The 20,052-nt window shown below is 44.1% G+C and overlaps 1 protein-coding gene across 1 annotated transcript in view; it reads right to left on the reverse strand.

Annotated features, from left to right (window-relative positions):
• LOC144679984 (protein APCDD1-like) overlaps positions 1–18,219 on the reverse strand; it is a 32,301-nt gene extending 14,082 nt beyond the window's left edge. The window contains exons 1-3 of the mRNA XM_078541044.1: positions 17,844–18,219; positions 5,271–5,451; positions 776–1,307 (exon numbers count right to left, since the gene is read on the reverse strand). Of these exons, the coding sequence (XP_078397170.1) occupies positions 776–1,307; positions 5,271–5,451; positions 17,844–17,943 (813 nt within the window). The 5' untranslated portion in view covers positions 17,944–18,219. The remainder of the gene's footprint in view (positions 1–775; positions 1,308–5,270; positions 5,452–17,843) is intronic.
• Positions 18,220–20,052: the final 1,833 nt, after the last annotated feature.

Here is a 20,052-nt window from a genome sequence, read left to right on the forward strand (position 1 = left end):
TATCATGGAATTATTGTGCTTCAACTCATTTAACAACTTCTCAGTGATGATCCCAACATTTTTCTGCACCACTTCTGCCATCTCCTACTCTGCCTGTATCTTGTATTTCCTGTGCTTCCCCCCTCTCCTGCTATCTCCTACTCTGTCTCTTTCCTGCCATCTCTCTCTGTCACACTCCTGCCATCTCCTACTTGCCCCACTCCTGCTATCTCCTACCTGCCCCATTGCTGCCATCTCTGCCTGCCCCACTCCTGTCATCACCTACCTGCCTCACAAAGAAGAAACAAAGTAAGATATTAGAATCATAGAGGATCATAGCACAGGAGGCCATTTGGCCCATCATGCTTGTGCCAATGTAGAGAGAGCTATCCAATTAATCTCATTATCCTGCTCTTTCCCCACAGCCCTGTAATTTTTTTCCTTTCAGGTTTTTATCCAAAGTTATAATTAACAATTGAACATTAAATAGTAGCTTTTGGATCCAAATTATTACTTCTGGAGGCTCTGGGTAATTCGAGATATGGGGGTTGGGCTGATAATGTCAGTGTCAGACATGTCTGCACACTACCACATGTTAATGCCTTACTGTTGGCTTTCATGATTTCTTTTGTGCCAAAGCTCAATAATTAAGAACAACAGTAACAAATAAATGACAAAGATGGCTAACTGCAGAGGAATCTCTTTGCATGCCAATAAAGAAATTATACTTCGGGTAACAGAGGACAATTCCATCATCAACTGCTTTCAATAATATTAGTCAGAATATTAGAGTTACCTTAGCATTCTCCAGTGCAGGTTGATAGCTGGAGGGTCTGTAATACATCCTCTGGGACCAATCTGTGTGGATATCCCCCAGGAAGAGCTCTTGTACCACATGCTCAGGGTTGTGGTGCAGGTGCTGCTTTTCGACCCTGAGGAGCTGCAACTCGTGCATGGCAAAATTCAGAGCCCGGAAACAGTTGCAGCCTGTCTCGTCACTCCATATGTCGTACTTCACGTTAGGCTCCCACACCTTCTGTCCTGGCACAAACCCGGGGCACGACCTGTTCAATTTCAGGCTCATCTCCTCAGCTATCACCTTGTTATGACAGATGATCTGAACCCTGTGAAGATGGTATTCAGCCTCGGTCCCGCCTCGAATGATCCAGGAAGCCTGGCGCAAGCGGAGTTTCCCTTTGATCACTAAGGTGTAGGTGGGGTGTGTACAATGATTGTCTCCATAATTAAACTGATAAGCTTTGAATGTGTTATTGGAGTAAAATTTGTAGGATCTGGTGACGAACTCAGGACCTGGTCTCACCTCGCAACTGTAAAGAGATGATAATTAGCTTCACAACCAGCAAGGCAATAAAATTTGGTTTTAGCATAATATATAAAGTTTAATAGTTGTTTGAACCATAGATAGTTGCTTGAACCATAGACAGTATTTTCAGCATGAACCTTGAGAATCAAAGTTACATTTTCTCTCTTTTAAGGTCTTCACCTACATTGTCCATCTACATCAGTCATGAGTTTGAGAGTAAAATCTGTTCCTGTTTCTTTAGTGTTTCACTAACTGGTTAATTGGAGGAATCTGCGACAGAGCTCCAGATGACTTTACACTCCTTTTTGAGATAACCCAAGCCCCTACTCACTTGTCCTACCAACAAGGCAGTCAGCAGCTGACTCAGTACAGAGCTGTATTCTATTTTGCCAAAGAAGAGTATGGAAGGAAAGGGTAGTTTAAGAACACTCATGGAGTGTGCAGATGAAAGAAGCTTTATACTTCAGTTACACTAAGCATCTAGAGAGCACAGTCCTGGTCATCTATATTGCAGGTCTAGATCCGACTAATTGAATGGGGCCAATTATACAATGAATTCTCTTCACTTAATACCAAATGGAGTGGTAAAACAGTTTATATTCACAAACAATAAATTATCACTGACTAAAATGGACCGTCTCTATCCCTCTCCCTGGCAACTCTTTGAAGTGGAATCAAAACAGTCATAAACTTGGTGTTGTAATGGACTTGGAATAGCTTCTGACACAAGTCTGCCTCATCACCAAGACCGCCTACTTCCACCTCTGTTCCATCATCCAATCCTGTCCCTGCCTCAGCTCAGCTGATGCTGAAACCCTCTGGACTTGACTATTCCAACACTCTGCTGGCTGGCCTCCCATCTTCCACTCTACATAAATTTCAGCTCATCACCAGGGCAGATGGTGGAGTTTGAATTCAATAAAAATAAAATCTGGAATTCGAGAACCATTGCCAATTGTCATGAAAAACCCTGGTTTTAAAAAAATCTGGTTTCCTTCCCTAAAGGGCCTTAGTGCTGTCCTTACCCGGTCTGGCCTACATGCAACTCCAGACCCACAGAAATGTGGTTGACTCTTAAAAGCCCTCTGAACAAGGACAATAAATTAGGGCAATAAATGCTGGCCTAGCCAGCAACACCCACATCCCATGAATGAATTAAAAAACAAGCTTCTCATATCCTAACTCACACCAAGTCCCATTTATTCGGCACCCCTGTGTTTGCTGACCTATATTGGGTTTTGGTCTGGCAGTACCTCGATTTTAAAATTCTTATCTTTTCAAATTCCATCATGGCCTCACCCCTTTCTATCTATTTTAGGACTGTCATCGGGATTTTTGTTTTAAAACAAAGACTGGATAGCCAGATAGAATAGCAAATGGAAAAACATTGGAATCGTTTAAGAAACAGTGGAGTGCTCTAGGACGGCTGAATTCAGTAGAACCTAATGGTCTTTGCTACCTATAATCATTGCAATCTCGTAAAAATCCTCCAGCTAGCTCACCTAAACCTATTTCTTTGTTCAGTTGATGCGCTCCAGCCCTACAGTCCTCTGAGAACTCAGAGCTCCTCCAATTCAGAGCTCTTGCACATCCCTGATTTTAGTTGCTCCAGCAATGGTGGCTGTGCCTTCGGCTGCCCAGGCCCTAAGCCCCGGAATTCCTTCCCGAAATCTCTCCACTTCACTACTTTGTTCTGCTTCTATAAAATAAACCTTAAAACCCACCTCTTTGATCAAGCTATTGGTCATCCGCCCAAATATACTGCGGCTTTTCTTGTTTGACAACGCTCCTGTGAAGCACCTTGGCATATTTTATGATATTAACGGTGCTATATAAATGAAACTTGTGGTGACCCTCGTGTCAGATTGTTATATTGCAGAATAGCAATGAGTTCAACAAAAGTCCTTTAGAGACAGTCTCCTTAATATTGTTGAAGTCAAGCTTTACACTGCACTTGTTGCAATCGCCAAGAAGGACCAAACCCAACAGCTTGAGTGCAATTAATCTGAATGATGCCTGTGTCATACCTGACCCTACAGTAACTCATACTGTTACTGTACAGAACGTAGGAAAACCTTCCATTCTCTACAGCATGAAGTTCACAATCCCCAGCCCAACAAAAGGTCATCTAGAGAGTACTAATGAACACATCAACTGAACAAAGAAATATGTTTAGGTGAGCTAGCTGGAGGATTTTTACCAGATTACAATGATTATAGATAGCAAAGATCATTTGGTTCTACTGAATTCAGCCATCCTAGAGCACTCCACTGTTTCTTAAACAATTCCAATGTTTTTCCATTTGCTATTCTGAAAAAAATCCTGATGACAACCCTAAAATTACTCTTACTAGTTTGAATCTGTGACTCCTTATCCAACAATTGAATTTTTAAGCAGTTTTCTTGGTTTACTTCTTCCTTTCCCTTAACCATTTTGTACATAAGATCACTTCTCAGACTAGTTGAAAAGCCCAAGTCACTTCAGTCCTTCCACATTAACCAGACTTGGCACTAGGGATCAAACACATGTCTACAATGCTTCTAGAAATTGGGTCTTGATGACCAGAACAAGATCTGTTCTGACCAGAGCATTGTACAGTTTAATTATAACTTTCTCAAATATATTCGACTATTTTTGTCGATTGCTGCTCTGCCTTTGGTTCGATATGTTTAGTGTTGAGTGTACCAAGCATCCTAGCCCTCTTTCTACTTCATCCTTGACTATTCCAACATCATTTCTGGAGTACATATGACATCTATTTTTTCATCCTATCTATATGCAACAGTTTACATTTGTCTGCATTAAACTTAATCTGAAATTGTGCAGCACCCTTTACATATTTTATCAAACTCATTCTCTAATTCCTGAGCTGCCTCTTTTCAGAATCACGGAATAGTTAGGGTGCATTTTATTTTGATTATATTGCCATTCCAAGTTTGGTTAAATCCTGTTAAAATAAATAGCCTATGTTCTGCATTTTATTTACTCACTGAAGTGTCTCTGCTTTATATATTAGTGGTGTTGTCTGTAGCACGATTTTTTTTACATTTAATTGTCAGCTAAAATGGTAGAAGATACTGACTATAATGTATTGTATGAACGACTAACATGCCCATTCCAAATTTCTCTCCCCATGGGTTAACAGCTCTGGTGAAATAGGGCAGAGATAAATTTGGGACACTACTGTTAAGTGCATGTGTAATAATTAACTGACAGTTGTTTAGCCTAGGTTAACTTATGTTCATATGTTATAAATTAAGTTACATATGTCCTTTAATTCCAGGACTGAGTAGTGCTTCATCTCTCCACTACTCAGAGGGAATGTCAAGAAGGTCCAAATTGTTTGGACTGCTGTTGTTGGTATTCGCATGTTAAGTAAATTGTTGATGTAATATAAGTCATGCCACAGATAACTGTGTATAACGTGAGCTGCATGATCAACAATGAGGGATCCCATGAACTATATTCATTTAACACTGGGTGGAGCTGAAATTGCTCTGAATTATTTTTGTTGTTGAGGAAGTTATGAGGAAGTGACCAAGTATGAAAAGAGTAGGTGAAAAGACTGAATCAGTCAGGGAGTAGGTGATGGGATGTTTTAAAAACTGGTAGATTGTAAGAGGAATAGAAGATCAAGAAATAGAAGTTCAGAGCTTAGCGATCCTGTGAATGAAAGTATGCAGAGTATGAAATGGCACAAAGTGCCTTCATTTCAAAACAGTGAAGGTGCAAAGGAGGAACAAGAGAAGAAAGTTGAGAGAAGCATTTATCATAAAAGGATTGATTAAGTAGAGAAAGATTGCAATGAAGAGAGGTTAGAGGAGAAGGATAATGTTTTCTTGCATCTTGAGCTGGAGTAGAATAGATATAAATAGAAGATGGCCTTGAATTTTCAATTTGTACTCACACAATAGAATTACCTGCTTATCAGTTACTATATAAGTGGGGTTGACTGGTGTTTACTGACCTCGTAGAGACCCAATGGCTCTCCACCTGAGGTGGCATTTGGACAGTGATCCTGGCTCCATTGTACAGGTGTTTCAACATGTGATGGCATTGAAAATCTTTGCTAAATTTGCCCAGGATCTTCTCGATGGACCTGCTTGATGTTCCCTCTGAGTAGTGGAGAGATGAAGCGCCACCTAGTCCTGGAATTAAAAGACACATGTGACTTAATTTATAACATATAAACAAAAGTGAACCTAGACTAAAGTACAGTCCTAGTAATTAAACTCTTCAATACAGGCTATTAGAGATTAATAGGAATGATTTCAGATTTATGAATTTTTAAAAAACGGAACTTAGCATGACTTTTCAGAAATAGAATGGTTAAGTTTAAGTTGTGCATTAATGTCCTTTTTTTATCCTATTTTCTGCATCTACAATTTCAAATTAAATTTATGTTTGTCTTTTTGTAATGAAGGGACCTGGAAAGTTTGCCTTGTCTTCTGAATATGTTTTGATAAATTTTCAGTATGTTAAAAGGCACGGGGCAGAATTTTACCCTTGGGGGCGGGGGGGGTGTGCTCGGTGGGGGTGGGCAGGGGCGGGTGGGAAGCAGACTGCCGCCTGCGAGCGGCAGCATACCGCGATTTTACACGGGCGGGCCAAGTAAGACGCGGCCTTTGAATGAGCACACAGGGGCAGGTGGGGGCAGGGGCTTCATGTCCACTGGGACCAATGGCGACCCGGCGGCCAATTCAAACGCAGCCTCGGCAGCCCCTGGAAGGCTGCCACTGAAGGATGCGGAAGTCGTGTGCATGGATGCCACAGTGGGTGGACACGGTAGACGGGAGGGCAGGTTGGCAGGGCAGTCAGCCCCACGTTTCTCAGATGGGTACCTCGCTGCCCTCCTGGAGGAGGTGGCAGCAAGGAGAGAAACACTTGTCCCCAGCGACAGGAGGAGGAGGCCCACAGCCTCACCAAAAAGGCCTGGGAGGAGGTGGCATCCAGGGTCAGCAGCCACAACATGGTGAGGCGTACATGGACGCATTGCCAGAAGCGCTTTAACAATCTCCTGCGATCGGGAAGGGTGAGTACCCTGTTGACATGGGTCACTTTGCAGAACAGTTAAGAGCTGCTCATCCCGCCCCCATGGACCTCAGAGATGTTACAATGTGAGCGGCAAATGTCAATGAGGCAGGATTTGGCCAAGGGGGTGAGCCCTGGCTGCTTGGACTCAGTGTCTTGTGGCTCCAGGGTCATGAATCGGCTGAGCCCTGCGAGGTGTGCCTCTGGTGGGATTGGCCAGGCTGCAATGGCGTTGCAGGTACAGGGTGGACTAATCAATGCTCCTCTGTCCTTACAGGAGAAAATGCCCCAAAACAATGCAGAGAGGTCACGGACTGGTGGGGGACCCCCACACCTCCTTATCCTCAGTAGATACGAGCAGGAGACTTGCTCATCCTGTTTCTACTCTTAATGTCACCATTACCACCTCCTTTAGCCAGTATCACCACCTTCAACACCCCTATGACCTTTTGTTTATGACATTTTCGCAATCTTTCCTTTGCCTCCACCTATCACTGGCCTTCTATCCAGCTTAATCTGTCCCACCCCCGTTAAACAGTATATATTTCACCACATTTTTACTTCTCTTTAGTTCTGAAGAAGAGTCATATGGACTCGAAACGTTAACTCTGTCTTTCTCTCCACGGATGCTGTCAGACCTGCTGAGTTTTTCAGGAATTTTTGTTTTTGTTTGATTTCCAGCATCCGCAGTATTTTGCTTTTATTTTGGTCCTGTCAGGTATCGAGTATGGAGACTGCAGCCCTGGAATGTGGTGGTGGCTCTTATTTGGTAGGCTAGCTGAAGGAGTGTTGAATCAAAGCTTCCCGGGTGTCCCTGCCTCCCTGGAGGTTGCCCAGGTCAGCGTCTATGCCCTTAACATTCTCCTGACTGTGCTCGTCCTCGGACTCACTACTGGACTCATTGTCTGTTGCCAGAGCAGCTGCGTCAACATCTTCTTCCTCCACTGCGTCTCCCCTTTCCAGTGCCAGATTGTAGAGAGCGCTGCATGCAGCCACTATCACTGACACACGATACGGAGGTATTGGAGTGCGCCCCCTGAGCGGTCCAGGCATCGGAAGCGCATCTTGAGAAGACCGATGGTTCTCTCTGCCAATGCCCTTGTGGAGGCATAGCTCCTATTGTACCGCTGCTCAGCTTCTGTTCTTGGATGGCGGAGAGGCATCATCAGCCACCTTTTGAGGGGATAGCCCTTATCACCCAGCAGCCATCCATCCAGCCGGGCTGGAGCACTGAAGAGCCCCGGCACCTGGGAGTGTCTCAGGGTGTAAGCATCGTGGGAGCTGCCTGGGTACTTTGCACAGACTTGTAGAATCTGCATCCTGTGATCACGCACTATCTGCACGTTCATGGAGTGGAAGCCCTTCCTGTTGGCGAGGGCACCGGGCTCACCTGCTGGCACCTTGATGGCCACATGTGTGCAGCCTATTGCACCCTGGACGCGGGGGAAGCCAGCAATGGCCGCGAAGCCTCTGGCTCATTGTGTCTGGCTGGCCTTGTCCATACGGTATTGAATAAAAGTCAATGCATGCCTGAACAAAGCTTCTGTCAGCAGTTTGACGCAAGCGTGGTCAACTGATTGTAAGATTCCACACAGATCCCCCACTGAGCCCTGGAAAGTGCCTGAGGCATAGAAGTTTAGGGCCACCATGACCTTCAGAGCCACTGGCATGGACTGTCCACCTATACAGTCAGAGCTAATCTCAGGGCCGATCCTCTGACAGATGGAGGTGACTGTCTCCCTTGAGAGACAGGGCCTCCTTCGGTGTTGCACCTCAGACATATTGAGGTAGCTGCATCGCCGCCTGTAAACCCTGGCAGCAGGATAGTGATGTCTTCCGCCTTGGCCTTCCTGTTGGCCCTGCACTCCTTGTGAGTGCGCCTCTCCTCCCAAAGGCCGCTCCTCTAGAAGCTGAATAGGGACACCTGGCCTTCTGGCCATCTCTTCCTCAGAGGAGCTGCCTCCAGTGGAGACCACAATCCCCATTACCAGGGTAACAGGAGGCTGTCTGATACCTGAAAGGTCCCATACGGTGTGAATCCTCCGAGGGCCTGGAAGACAATACTGAGTCCTGAACTGAAGCTTCTAAATGCTCTGAATGCAGCTCTGAAACAAAATGAAGCTGTCCTGTTCACAGAAGCAAGCAGCAGCTAGTGATATCCAAAACTACTCATGATTCGCTTTGTGAAGCCCACTGACCCCTCTTATCCCGCCCGTGGATGAGGTTTTGCAAATTATAGCCTGCCCGTTTTGCCTGTGCGATGGCCTGAAAATCGCACGGGCTACGTAAACTCGGAGTCAATTGGTCTTTCAAGGGCCTAAACTAGTCACTTAATTAATGGCGGGCACACCTCCATCTTCATCACGCACCCACCTAGCAAAATATTGCGAGAGTGCGCATTGACATCGGGACACTCATTTCACGTCAATGCGCTTTATTTCACGCACGTGCCCGCACACCAAGGATAAAATTCTGCCCATGGTTTCCAATGATGGGGATATACCCTGGAGGTAGTTCTAGTCACTCTCTGCACACATCAGGCCTACACTAGCTCCTCTATCCTGTGCACACGTATAATGTTGATATTAAAAATCGGATTGCCTGATATGATTGATATTTTGCAATTTTATGTTCTGTTGTTTCAACTTGCAGGTTGACTCAGTCATTTTGGACAAAACACACAGGTCACTTTACTTCACCAGGGAAACCACAACCTGCCTTTAAGCACACCGAACTACAGAATCCAAGTAGTTTCAGAAACACTATTTCGTACATTGACTTTCTGTTGAGATTCATAAAAAATTGTTGTGCATACAACCACACTCCTAGAAGAACTTGCTAGTTACTACTTCTCAAAGGCAGCACTGAGAATTGGTTAATATTCTCACTGCACAGCTGATCACAAATATCCTCAACAAACTATTCACTCAGAAACCCATGCAACATTGTCCGCAGAAGGTTTGACTGTCTGGCCACTTTGTTGTCTATTTCTTTCCAGCTCGAAGGAAATTTGAGCTGTTTGGGGCTGATTTCCCTCGGCTTTGCACCTGGTCAATAGCAATTTCCAGGGCAAAATGCAGGAAAGCAGGTGCAGAGATCTATCATGCCAAGTCACCAAGCCACATCCCACATGCATTTATGGGAGTCTAGTACATATTAATGATGCAGGGGTTGTGAAAGTACAACCTTTGGCACTTTCCTGGGCCTCTGTCAGAGAGGGAAAAGCCATTGGGTCTCTCCAAGGTGAGTAAACACTAGTTAACATCACACAATGATAATGAGCAATGTGGGTTGCACCTAGTTCCTTCCGAGCACCACTGAATTGGAGGCTTCTGTAGGCCAGCAAAGGATACCAGGGTCAACGACCATTCGGTAGCTGTCTTTGACAGCAGCTGGAGGAATCTGAATCTGGAACCCATTAGCACTGAGAAGCTGGTGCGAGTGGTAGAGGAAAATCTGTTTATTTCTGATATTTGATTTGGTTTGTTTTTTTTGTTATTAGTATTTCTTTCAGCAAAATAGTGAAAAGTTAAAAGGGGCTCATTGATTGTAGTGAAGTCTTGTAGCATATTCCTATTATTATTACGAGAAGTTTAGACTTGCACTGGAGCAGGTCATAGTCTCTCAGAACAATTCTTATCACAAAAAAGATATATCTTATAATTCTTTAATTAATCTGGGTTAATTCACAGCCGGAATACAGTATTTTGCAATGACATAACATTTATCTCTGCTATCGTGTTCTTTTACAACATGCAGTGGAATAATTCTGAATTTGCTGCTCTTCAAATCATGCAATACAATGCCTCTTCTGTTCAAGTTATTTGATTGTACGAGCCAGCAATGCATCACTGCTGCTGTGGCACATATTCCCGGCCACCAAAAAGAAAAAGCAGAAAGTCATAAAGATATGTAATTAACGTTAACCCTTTAAACGCTAACATAGCAGAGTGTTTCAAGGCAGCGGCGTTCTCTCAGGCTGAAGTAACACGGATAACATGGTAAACTATTTAGCTCAGCTCCTTGCTGAAATAATACAAGTTGTGTCTAATGCATACTTAACACAATACCATAGGAAGGATTGCCCTCCAACTGAAATGAGCCTGTTGCTGGGTGAAGAGGTGGGGAAATTGTAAGATAAAGTCCTCCCTCCAAATCCTCACCCCTAAGCTTATCAGCTGAGATTTTCCTCCATTCTGAATTACTACGTGCCTGTAAATGAAGATGAGAGAACAGGACTCAGGACTTCCCTGCCACTGCATTACTGATGGAGAAGGTCAGAGAGATGGGAGGTAGTGACATTGGGGCTGGGGACAATGGCGGTGAGAGCAAAGCTAAACGATTCTCTGACTCAAAAGGTAGATCTCCCTTCCGTGTCCACTCCTAATACTTCAAAATGCCTGTTCCTTTTCAGTTGGGTTCATTCAGAACCGATTAAAAACTTCAGGTCCAGCACTTTTAGCGGCTTCAGCTTTCATTAAAGTGACATGCAATACAGGGCAAGACATTACCTTCTCCAGTCAGGACGACTCCGACTGAAGATTGGAGCTTGTCTTTTAAATTCATTCATGGGATGTGAGCATTGCTGGCTGGGCCAGCATTTATTGCCCATCGCTGATTGCCCTGAGAAGTTGGTGGTGAGCTGCCTTCTTGAACCGCTGCAGTCCATGTGGTGTAGGTACACCCACAGTGCTGTTAGGGAGGGAGTTCTAGGATTTTGACCCAGCAACAGTGAAGGAACGGCGATATATTTTCAAGTCACGATGGTGAGTGACTAGGAGAGGAATTTCCAGGTGGTGGTGTCCCCGTGCATCTGCTGCCCTTGTCCTTCTTGATGATGGTGGTTGTGGGTTTGGAAGGTGCTGTTAATGGAGGCTTTGGTGAGTTTCTGCAGCACATCTTGCAGATAGTACTGTGCATTGGTGGTGGAGGGGGTGAATGTTTGTGGATAGGATGTCAATCAAGTAGGCTGCTTTCTCCTGGATGATGCCAAGCTTCTTGAATGTTGTTGGAGCTGCACTCATACAAGCAAGTGGAGAGTATTCCATTACGCCTTGTGCCTTGTAGATGATGGACAGGCTTTGGGGCGTCAGGAAGTGAGTTACTCGCTGTAGGATTCCTAGCCTCTGACCTGCTCCTGTAGCCACAGTATTCATATGGCTAGTCCAGTTCAGTTTCTGGTCAATGGTAACCCCCAGGATATTGATAGTGAGGATTCAATGATGGTAATGCCATTGAACATCATGGGGCAATGGTTAGATTCTCTCTTGTTGGAGATAGTAATTGCCCGGTACTTGTGTGGCATGAATGTTACTTGCCACTTGTCAGCCCAAGCCTGCATATCATCCAGGTCTTGCTGCATTTGGACATGGACTGCTTCAGTTTTTGAGGAGTCGCAAATGGTGCTGAACATTGTGCAATCATCAATGAACATTCCCACTTCTGACCTTATAATGGAAGGAAGGCCATTAATGAAGCAGCTGAAATGGCTGGGCCTAGGACACTACCCTGAGGAACACCTGCAGTGATATCCTGGAGCTGAGATGATGGACCTCCAATAACCATCTTCTTTTGTGCTAGGTAGCACTCCAACCAGTGGAGAGTTTTCTCCCTTATTCCCATTAACTCCAGTTTTGCTAGGGCTCCTTGATGCCACACTCGGTCAAATGCTGCCTTGATGTCAAGGGCAGTCATCCTCACCTCACCTCTGGAGATCAGCTCATTTGTTCGTGTTTGAAGCAAAGCTTTAATGAGGTCGGGAGCTGAGTGCCCCTGGTGGAACCCAAACTGAACGTTATTGAGCAGGTTATTGCTAAGCAAGTGTCACTTGATAGCACTGTTGATGACCCCTTCCATCACTACTGATGATCGGGAGTAGACTGATGGGGAGGTAATTGGCTGGGTTGGATTTGCCCGGTTTTTTGTGTACAGGACATTCTTGGAGAATTTTCCACACAGCCGGGTAGATGCCAGTGTCGTAGTTGTACTGGAACAGCTTCACTAGGGGCGCGGCAAGTTCTGGAGCACAAGTCTTCAGTACTAATGCCGGAATATTGTCAGGGCCCATAGCCTTTGCAATATCCAGTGCCTTCAGGCGTTTCTTGACATCACGTGGCGTGAACCAAATTAACTCAAAACTGGCATCTGAGATGCTGGGGACCTCTGGAGGAGGCAGGGATGGATCATCCACTCGGCACTTCTCGCTGAAGATTGTAGCAAATGCTTCAGCCTTATCTTTTGTACTGATGTTCTGGCTTCCCCCATTATTGAGGGTGGGGATATTTGTGGAGCCCCCTACTCCAGTGAGTTGTTTAATTGTCCACCACCATTCACGATTGGACGTGGCAGGACTACAGAGCTTAGATCTGATCTCATGATTGTGGAATTGCTTAGCTCTATCACTTGCTGCTTATGCTGTTTTGCATGCAAGTAATCTTGTGTTGTAGCTTCACCAGGTTGACACCTCATTTTTAGGTATGCCTGGCGCTGCTCCTGGCATGCCCTCAGGCACTCATTGAACCAGGGTTGATCCCCTGGCTTGGTGGTAATGATAGAGTGGGGGATATGCCGGACCATGAGGTTATAGGTTGTGGTTGAGTATGATTCTGCTGCTGCTGATGGCCCACAGCGCTAATGGATGCCCAGTCTTAAGTTGCTAGATCTGTTCAAAATCTATCCCATTTAGCATGGTGGTAGTGCCACACAACATGATGGAGGGTATACTCAATGTGAAGGTGGTACTTCATCTCCACAATGACTGTGCGGTGGTCACTCCTACTGATACTGTCATGGACAGATGCATCTGCGGCAGGCAGGTTGGTGAGGATGAGACCAAGTATGTTTTTCCCAATTGTTGATTCCCCCACCACCTGCTGCAGGCCCAGGCTAGCAGTTGTGTCCTTTAGGACTCGGCCAGCAGTGGTGCTACCGAGCCACTCTTGGTGATGGACATTGAAGTCCCCCACCCAGAGTACTTTCTGCACCCTTGCCACCCTCATCATCTGAGGCGGAGCAGGTGGGGTGGTGGTATGTGGTAATCAGCAGGACGTTTCCTTACCCATGTTTGATCTGATGCCATGAGAATTCATGAGGTCCAGATTCCATGTTGAGGACTCAATATTAAGAAGAGCAGGCTGTAAAATGCCTAGTCGGAAGATGAGGTGCTGTTCCTCCAGTTTGCATTGAGCTTCACTGGCACTTTACTAGGCACTTTACAGCCTGCTGGACTTAATGTTGAGTTCAACAACTTCAGATCATGAACTCTCTCATCCATCCCTGCCCCCTTTCCGATCCTCCTTTTTCTAATTATTTCTATTTTTTAAACATATTTTTCTTTTCCCACCTATTTCCATTATTTTTAAATGTATTCCCATCTATTGTTTCATCTCCACCCTTTAGCCTATTTTGACCCCTTTCCCCCACCCTACCCCCACTAGGGCCATCTGTCACTTGCTCGTCCTGCTTTCTACTCTTAATGTCACCATTAGCACCATTCTTAGATAATATCACCACCGTCAACACCCCTTTGTCCTTTTGTCTATGACATCTTTGGCAATCTCTTCTTTGCCTCTACCTATCACTAGCCCTCTATCCACCTCTACCTGTCCCACCCCCCTCAACCAGCTTATATTTCACCTCATTTCTATTTTTCCTCAGTTCTGATGAAGAGTCATACGGACTCGAAACGTTAACTGTATTCCTCTCCACAGATTCTGTCAGACCTGCTGAGTTTTTCCAGCTATTTTTATTTTTGTTTCAGATTTCCAGCATCCGCAGTATTTTGCTTTTATCCCAGCATGCTACTGAATGTGTTGAATGCCTCTTTAATGTCCCAACACCCTTTCTACAGTGTGGAATATACTCAGAGAACTCTTAACTGAGGTTTTTTTTAAGGTTTTATAGAGGTTCGTCATTGCCTTTTATATTCTACATCTTGCTATAAACCCTATCATTAGCATTTTTGCAGCCTTAACCTGATATACTGTAAGTAGCAATCTCAGATTCATTAAGTGCATCATTAAAGATTTAATTTTGAGCCATAGAATATTTCTAGCCCTCTCTGTTCCAGCAAAGAACAAGTAAACACAGCCTAGAACTAATTGTACTGCCCTGCTCTCTCCATAAAGCGCTCAGCTTCAAATATTTATTTTTTCCCATAGAAGATGTCACTACTCCCTGTGGCAAAGCATTACATGCTTCAGGAAACCAACCTCTCTCCTTAGCAACACCTTTTAAATTGATGACCCCTTGTTGTTGACTTCCCAACCAGAGGATAAAGAAAGAAATATTACCTCTCAGTAGATAATGCTCTCTTGCTGAATGTGATATGGCTCAGTCCTTCTATTATATTTGAAATAAGCACCCATGCCTTCATTAACTTGACTATTATAATGACTTGCAAAAGCACTCCTTAAAATACATTTATTTTATCGAGCTATTGGTCATGTTTTGTAATCTTTATTTCTTTGGCTTAGCATGCATTTCTGTCAAGTGCCTAAGGATTGATTTTCACTCTAAATGTGCTACACACAAGTACAGGCTGTTGTTGCAGGAGCTTTGAAAGCAAAGCTTGTGCTGAGGAGATATGGTCAAAGTTACAGGGTGTGAGGCCACAGACTGGAATTGGATAATAGAGCGAGGAGGTTATGGGGATAGAAAGAAAAACTCAGACAGAACAAAGACAGAGATGAGAGCATAAAGCACAGAAAATGCAGAATATAACAGATGATGAGTTAGAGAGCATAGGAAAGCACAGAATCAGTGGCCACTAATCCGCTCATCCAGCCGATTCCTTCCTCAGGCCCGAGACAATCTAGCAGAGGCTCCGCCACTTATTCCCACACATGGGGTGGCGGGGGGCGGGGGGGGAGAAAGTCCACCAAGTCTCTCCTTCACACCCTAAATGTGGTCAGACAAAACTGCACGATATCTGTATACACACGCTCCTAGCCCTGGAGAGAAACTGCGTGGGGGCGGGGCTGGGGTTGGGGAGAAATGATCAGCCTTTTTAAAAATTAATAAGATAAATTTAAATAAATAAAATTAATAAACCTTTAAATTATGTTTTAAAAGATCAATCAATAAATAAATTAATGTATAAACATCTTTTTAAAAAGTGGGATCCTGGGAGATAAGCCTTTACTCTGGCACCAGTCCAGTTTGTTGACATTGTGAACAAATAAACTGCTTCAAGAAAGGGAACAAGATGCTGCTGCAAACTGAATTCAAATCCTAATTGAAATGCAGTTAGCGGGACGCGACCAGAAGCTGTTTTCCTGCATTACTAACCAGTACCCTACCAGTACCGAAGCCCTCTGCCCACTTACTTTTGCAAAACAGAAAACTGCCAATTTTCCACAATGATAATAGTCCAATTAACTATGGCAAGTATCAGAGTGAAAAAATTCCGTTAAGGTTTGAAGTTGGTTAAAATCAGAAAGGGTTGAAAATAATTGTGCAATGATCTGCTTTGCTTTAACTTGTTAGAGCAATCATCTTCACGTCAAAGGCAGCTCATTCCCTTCATCAGCCTTAATTTAATTCACTGGTTTGAACGAGATTTTTAAAAAAAAAGTTGCTCTATAATTTCAAACAGATGTTTCCCCCCCCCCCCCCCCTCTGTCTATAATCAGCCCTTCAATGGTTCACAGCTCCAGACTAGTTACATCCTGGGTGAATTTCCCTATCTCCGCGGGGAGATGTACAATTCTCTCCCTGACACTTAGTGGAGGGTTATTTTGTTTGTTGCGGAGGGAGGTACAGACCCAAGGCAAAGGTCAGCGGCTCTTCAATCAATGAAACTGACGCGATATTGACAAACGGGAGGGGGGGAAAAAGCCATCCTGAGGTTTAAAGCCAATCAGCTCTTCAACTTTGTGAAAGGCAGCCCACCAACACAAAACAGGGACATTTCAAACTCCGCCGCCTTACCTGCTGTCTAAATGCACTTTGTAAAATAAAAGAATTAAGGCAGGTTTTAATTTCACAGAGAGCCCGGAACGGTCAAAAAAAAAATCACCATTAATAATCTCCACCACTAAAAATTTGTTCCATACACTTTTAAAAATACCTCCACATACGGCCATGCATTTATCCACCACACCCTGAAGGACACATTTCAGTGTTGACACCATTTTTTTTTGACAGTTCGGGGGCAACTCCGGTTCGCCACTGAGAAGCGGCGCAACTTTCGCTAAAGGACAGGCGGTTGAAGTTTACTCCAGAGCCAACTGCGGGTCGCCGCTGACAGAGAGAGAGAAAAAAAGTGTCACTGGAAAAATGGGTTATATTAAGCCATTGAGAAATACAGATTCACCCTGGCCAGTGTTGGCAAAGGCACTTGCCACACATACCATTAATCTGAAGCCCAGGTAAAAGCGACAGTGCCAATTGCAAGGAGCATCGGTGTGTGTAACATGCACATATACATACACACAAATATATACATATATACATACACACACATGTATACATACATACACACATATACATACATACACACACACATATACATGCATACACACACATATACATACATACACATATACATACATACACACAAATATATACATATATACACACATATACATACATACACACATATACATACATACACACACATACATACATACACACAAATATATACATATATACACATATACATACATACACACACACATACATACATACACACACAAACATATATATACACATACATACACACATATATATACATACATACACACACATACATACATACACACACACATATACATACATACACACACAAACATATATACACATACATACACACATATATATACATACATACACACACATATATACATACATACACACACATATATATACATACATACACACACATATACATACATACACACACACATATACTTACATACACACACAAATATATACATATATACATACACACACATATACATACATACACACACATATACATACATACACACACAAATATATACATATATACACACATATACATACACACACACATACATACATACACACACAAACATATATATACACATACATACACACATATATATACATACATACACACACATACATACATACACACACACATATACATACATACACACACAAACATATATACACATACATACACACATATATATACATACATACACACACATATATATACATACATACACACACATATATATACATACATACACACACATATACATACATACACACACACATATACTTACATACACACACAAATATATACATATATACATACACACACATATACATACATACACACACACATACATACATACACACACAAACATATATATACACATACATACACACATATATATACATACATACACACATATACATACATACACACACAAATATATACATATATACACATATATACATACATACACACACACACACAAACATAGACCAGGAAACCAAAGATTTACTGAGAACTCACCTGGGAGGATCAGGGTCAGCAGCAGGTATCTGAAGACCGGTGGGAGGCGGTGTGAACACATGGTTTTCCTGTGGTGGTGCAGTTCAGCCCAATTCGGCATTCGGTGCCCGCAAAAGTCCCGAGATGTTGCTCCGTCCAAAAAGACCGCTGTGAATTGTACTGAAAAATCCCTCCTCCTGTGCTTTAGATCTAGCAAGCCCGGGGTGGAGGGAGAGAGGGAGGGAGGGGGGATGAAATCAAGAGGATGATATTTGTCACTGGGTGTGTGGGCGTCTTCACCCTGAGACGGTAATCTGGACTCCGCGGCTGTCTCGTCTCTCTCGCTCTGCTGCTCTTCAGCTTCCAGCCGGCTGTGGTTCAGTAAACGAGCGGCTGAACTCGATCAGATAAACTGTGCACAAGTCCCTCACTGTGTGTGTATATATATATATATATATCTTCAAGTTTTCAAGAAACCGGAGTGTTTGTGAAAACAAACTGGTTGTTTTGTCTGGAAGAGCCCTTGCGTCTGAGAGAGCGCATCCAGAGGAGTTGGAGTCGTGGCTGGAGAGTGTTCGCTCCCAGACTTGCTCCAGTTATTGCCCCGCTCAGCTGCTTTGAGTTTGTGTGTGTGTGTGTGTGTGTGTCTCTCTCTCTCTCTCTCTGGTGAGAGGCCTCTCAGTTCCCAAGCACATCAGCACTGGCTCAGGGTCAGGAGGTGGAGACTCTGCCTCTCCAGCGCTGCATCAAAGGCTTGGCTTTTTATGACGATCATCCTTGTGGCACACTGAGAAAAGGGGCTCCTTTTCTTCTCTCTCTATCAAGTCACCTCTCCAGGAAGCGTTCTTTCATTACTTCCACCCCCCCGCCCCCCCAGGTCTAAATCCTAACCCCTCACCGATGGGCAACCAATGCTTTCCCAAACGTCCCCTCTAAATCTCCGATGAATCGGATCGCTTCTCAGAGCAGGTTGTTCCGTCCCCACAGCAATATTTGGCGAAAGGCACCAGGTGGCAAGTCACTCAAAATCACAGGACGGCCAGAGTACAGAAGGAGGGCCGTCCGGCCCATCGCTCTCTGCAGAAAGCGACCCACCTAGTCCCACTCTGCCGCTTTCTCCCCGGAGCCCTGCAATTTCCCCCTCTTCAGGTGCCTGCCTCCAACACATTCGGAGTAAAACAACCAATTCCCCTTCCACCCCACACACAAATACACATTGCTTCATTATTACTGAAAAGGTAATTTCAATTCAATCCATATTATAACACATATCTCCATAAAAGGCTAGGTGGCAGCAGTGATAAGGATAAGATCTGAGACTTGGAGCCAATTTCGAACTAGGTTCAAGACACAGTTATACCGCCACTTTCATGTTGATGCGCACCCGCAACTGCTCGCCACTGGTGTCAGTTATAACTCAGGATTCACGTTCTGACCTGATTCCCCTCAAAATGAGACCAAGAAATGAGAACGCTCATTCCAGGAGGGAACCTCTCACCCGTTTAGCCGGGTGAAGGCAGAGCTTCGGTTACAAAGTAGACACAGAAAATTCTTACAGGGCGAATGTAGGAAGGGTTTCTCCCCTGGTTGGAGGGTCTAGAATCAGGGGACACAGTCTCAGAATAAGAGAGAGGCCACTCAGGACTGAGTTGAGGAGGAATTTCCTGAGACCACAGATTTCTAGTTATTAAAAATATCAAGAGATACGGGGATAGTGTGGGGAAAATGGTACTGAGGTAAAAGATCAGGCATGATCTAGTTGAATGGTGGAGCAGACTCGAGGGGCCGAATGGCCTACTCCTGCTCCTATTTCATATGTTCATATGCCAGAACACACAAGTAATCTGACAAATACATCAGATGAAGAAATGAACTTGACCACTTAGGCAGGAAGAATAGTAAACCAGTATACTATTTAAATGGAGAGAGATTGCAGAACTCGGTGTTACAGAGGGATCTGGGTGTCCTGGTACTTTTTTTTATTCATTCATGGGATGTGGGCATTTATTACCAATCCATAATTACCCTTGAGAAGCTGGTGGAGAGCTGGTTTCTTGAACTGCTGCAGTCCATGTGGTGTAGGTACACCCACAGTGCTGCTAGAAAGGGAGTTCCAGGATTTTGACCCAGCAACAGTGAAGGAACGGCGATATATTTCCAAGTCAGGATGGTGAGTGTCTTGGAGGGGAACTTCAAGGTGGTGGTGTTCACATGTGTCTGCTGCCCTTGT

This window comes from Cetorhinus maximus, chromosome 4, assembly GCF_964194155.1.
Source record: "Cetorhinus maximus chromosome 4, sCetMax3.hap1.1, whole genome shotgun sequence".
Classification (NCBI taxonomy): Eukaryota; Metazoa; Chordata; class Chondrichthyes; order Lamniformes; family Cetorhinidae; genus Cetorhinus; species Cetorhinus maximus.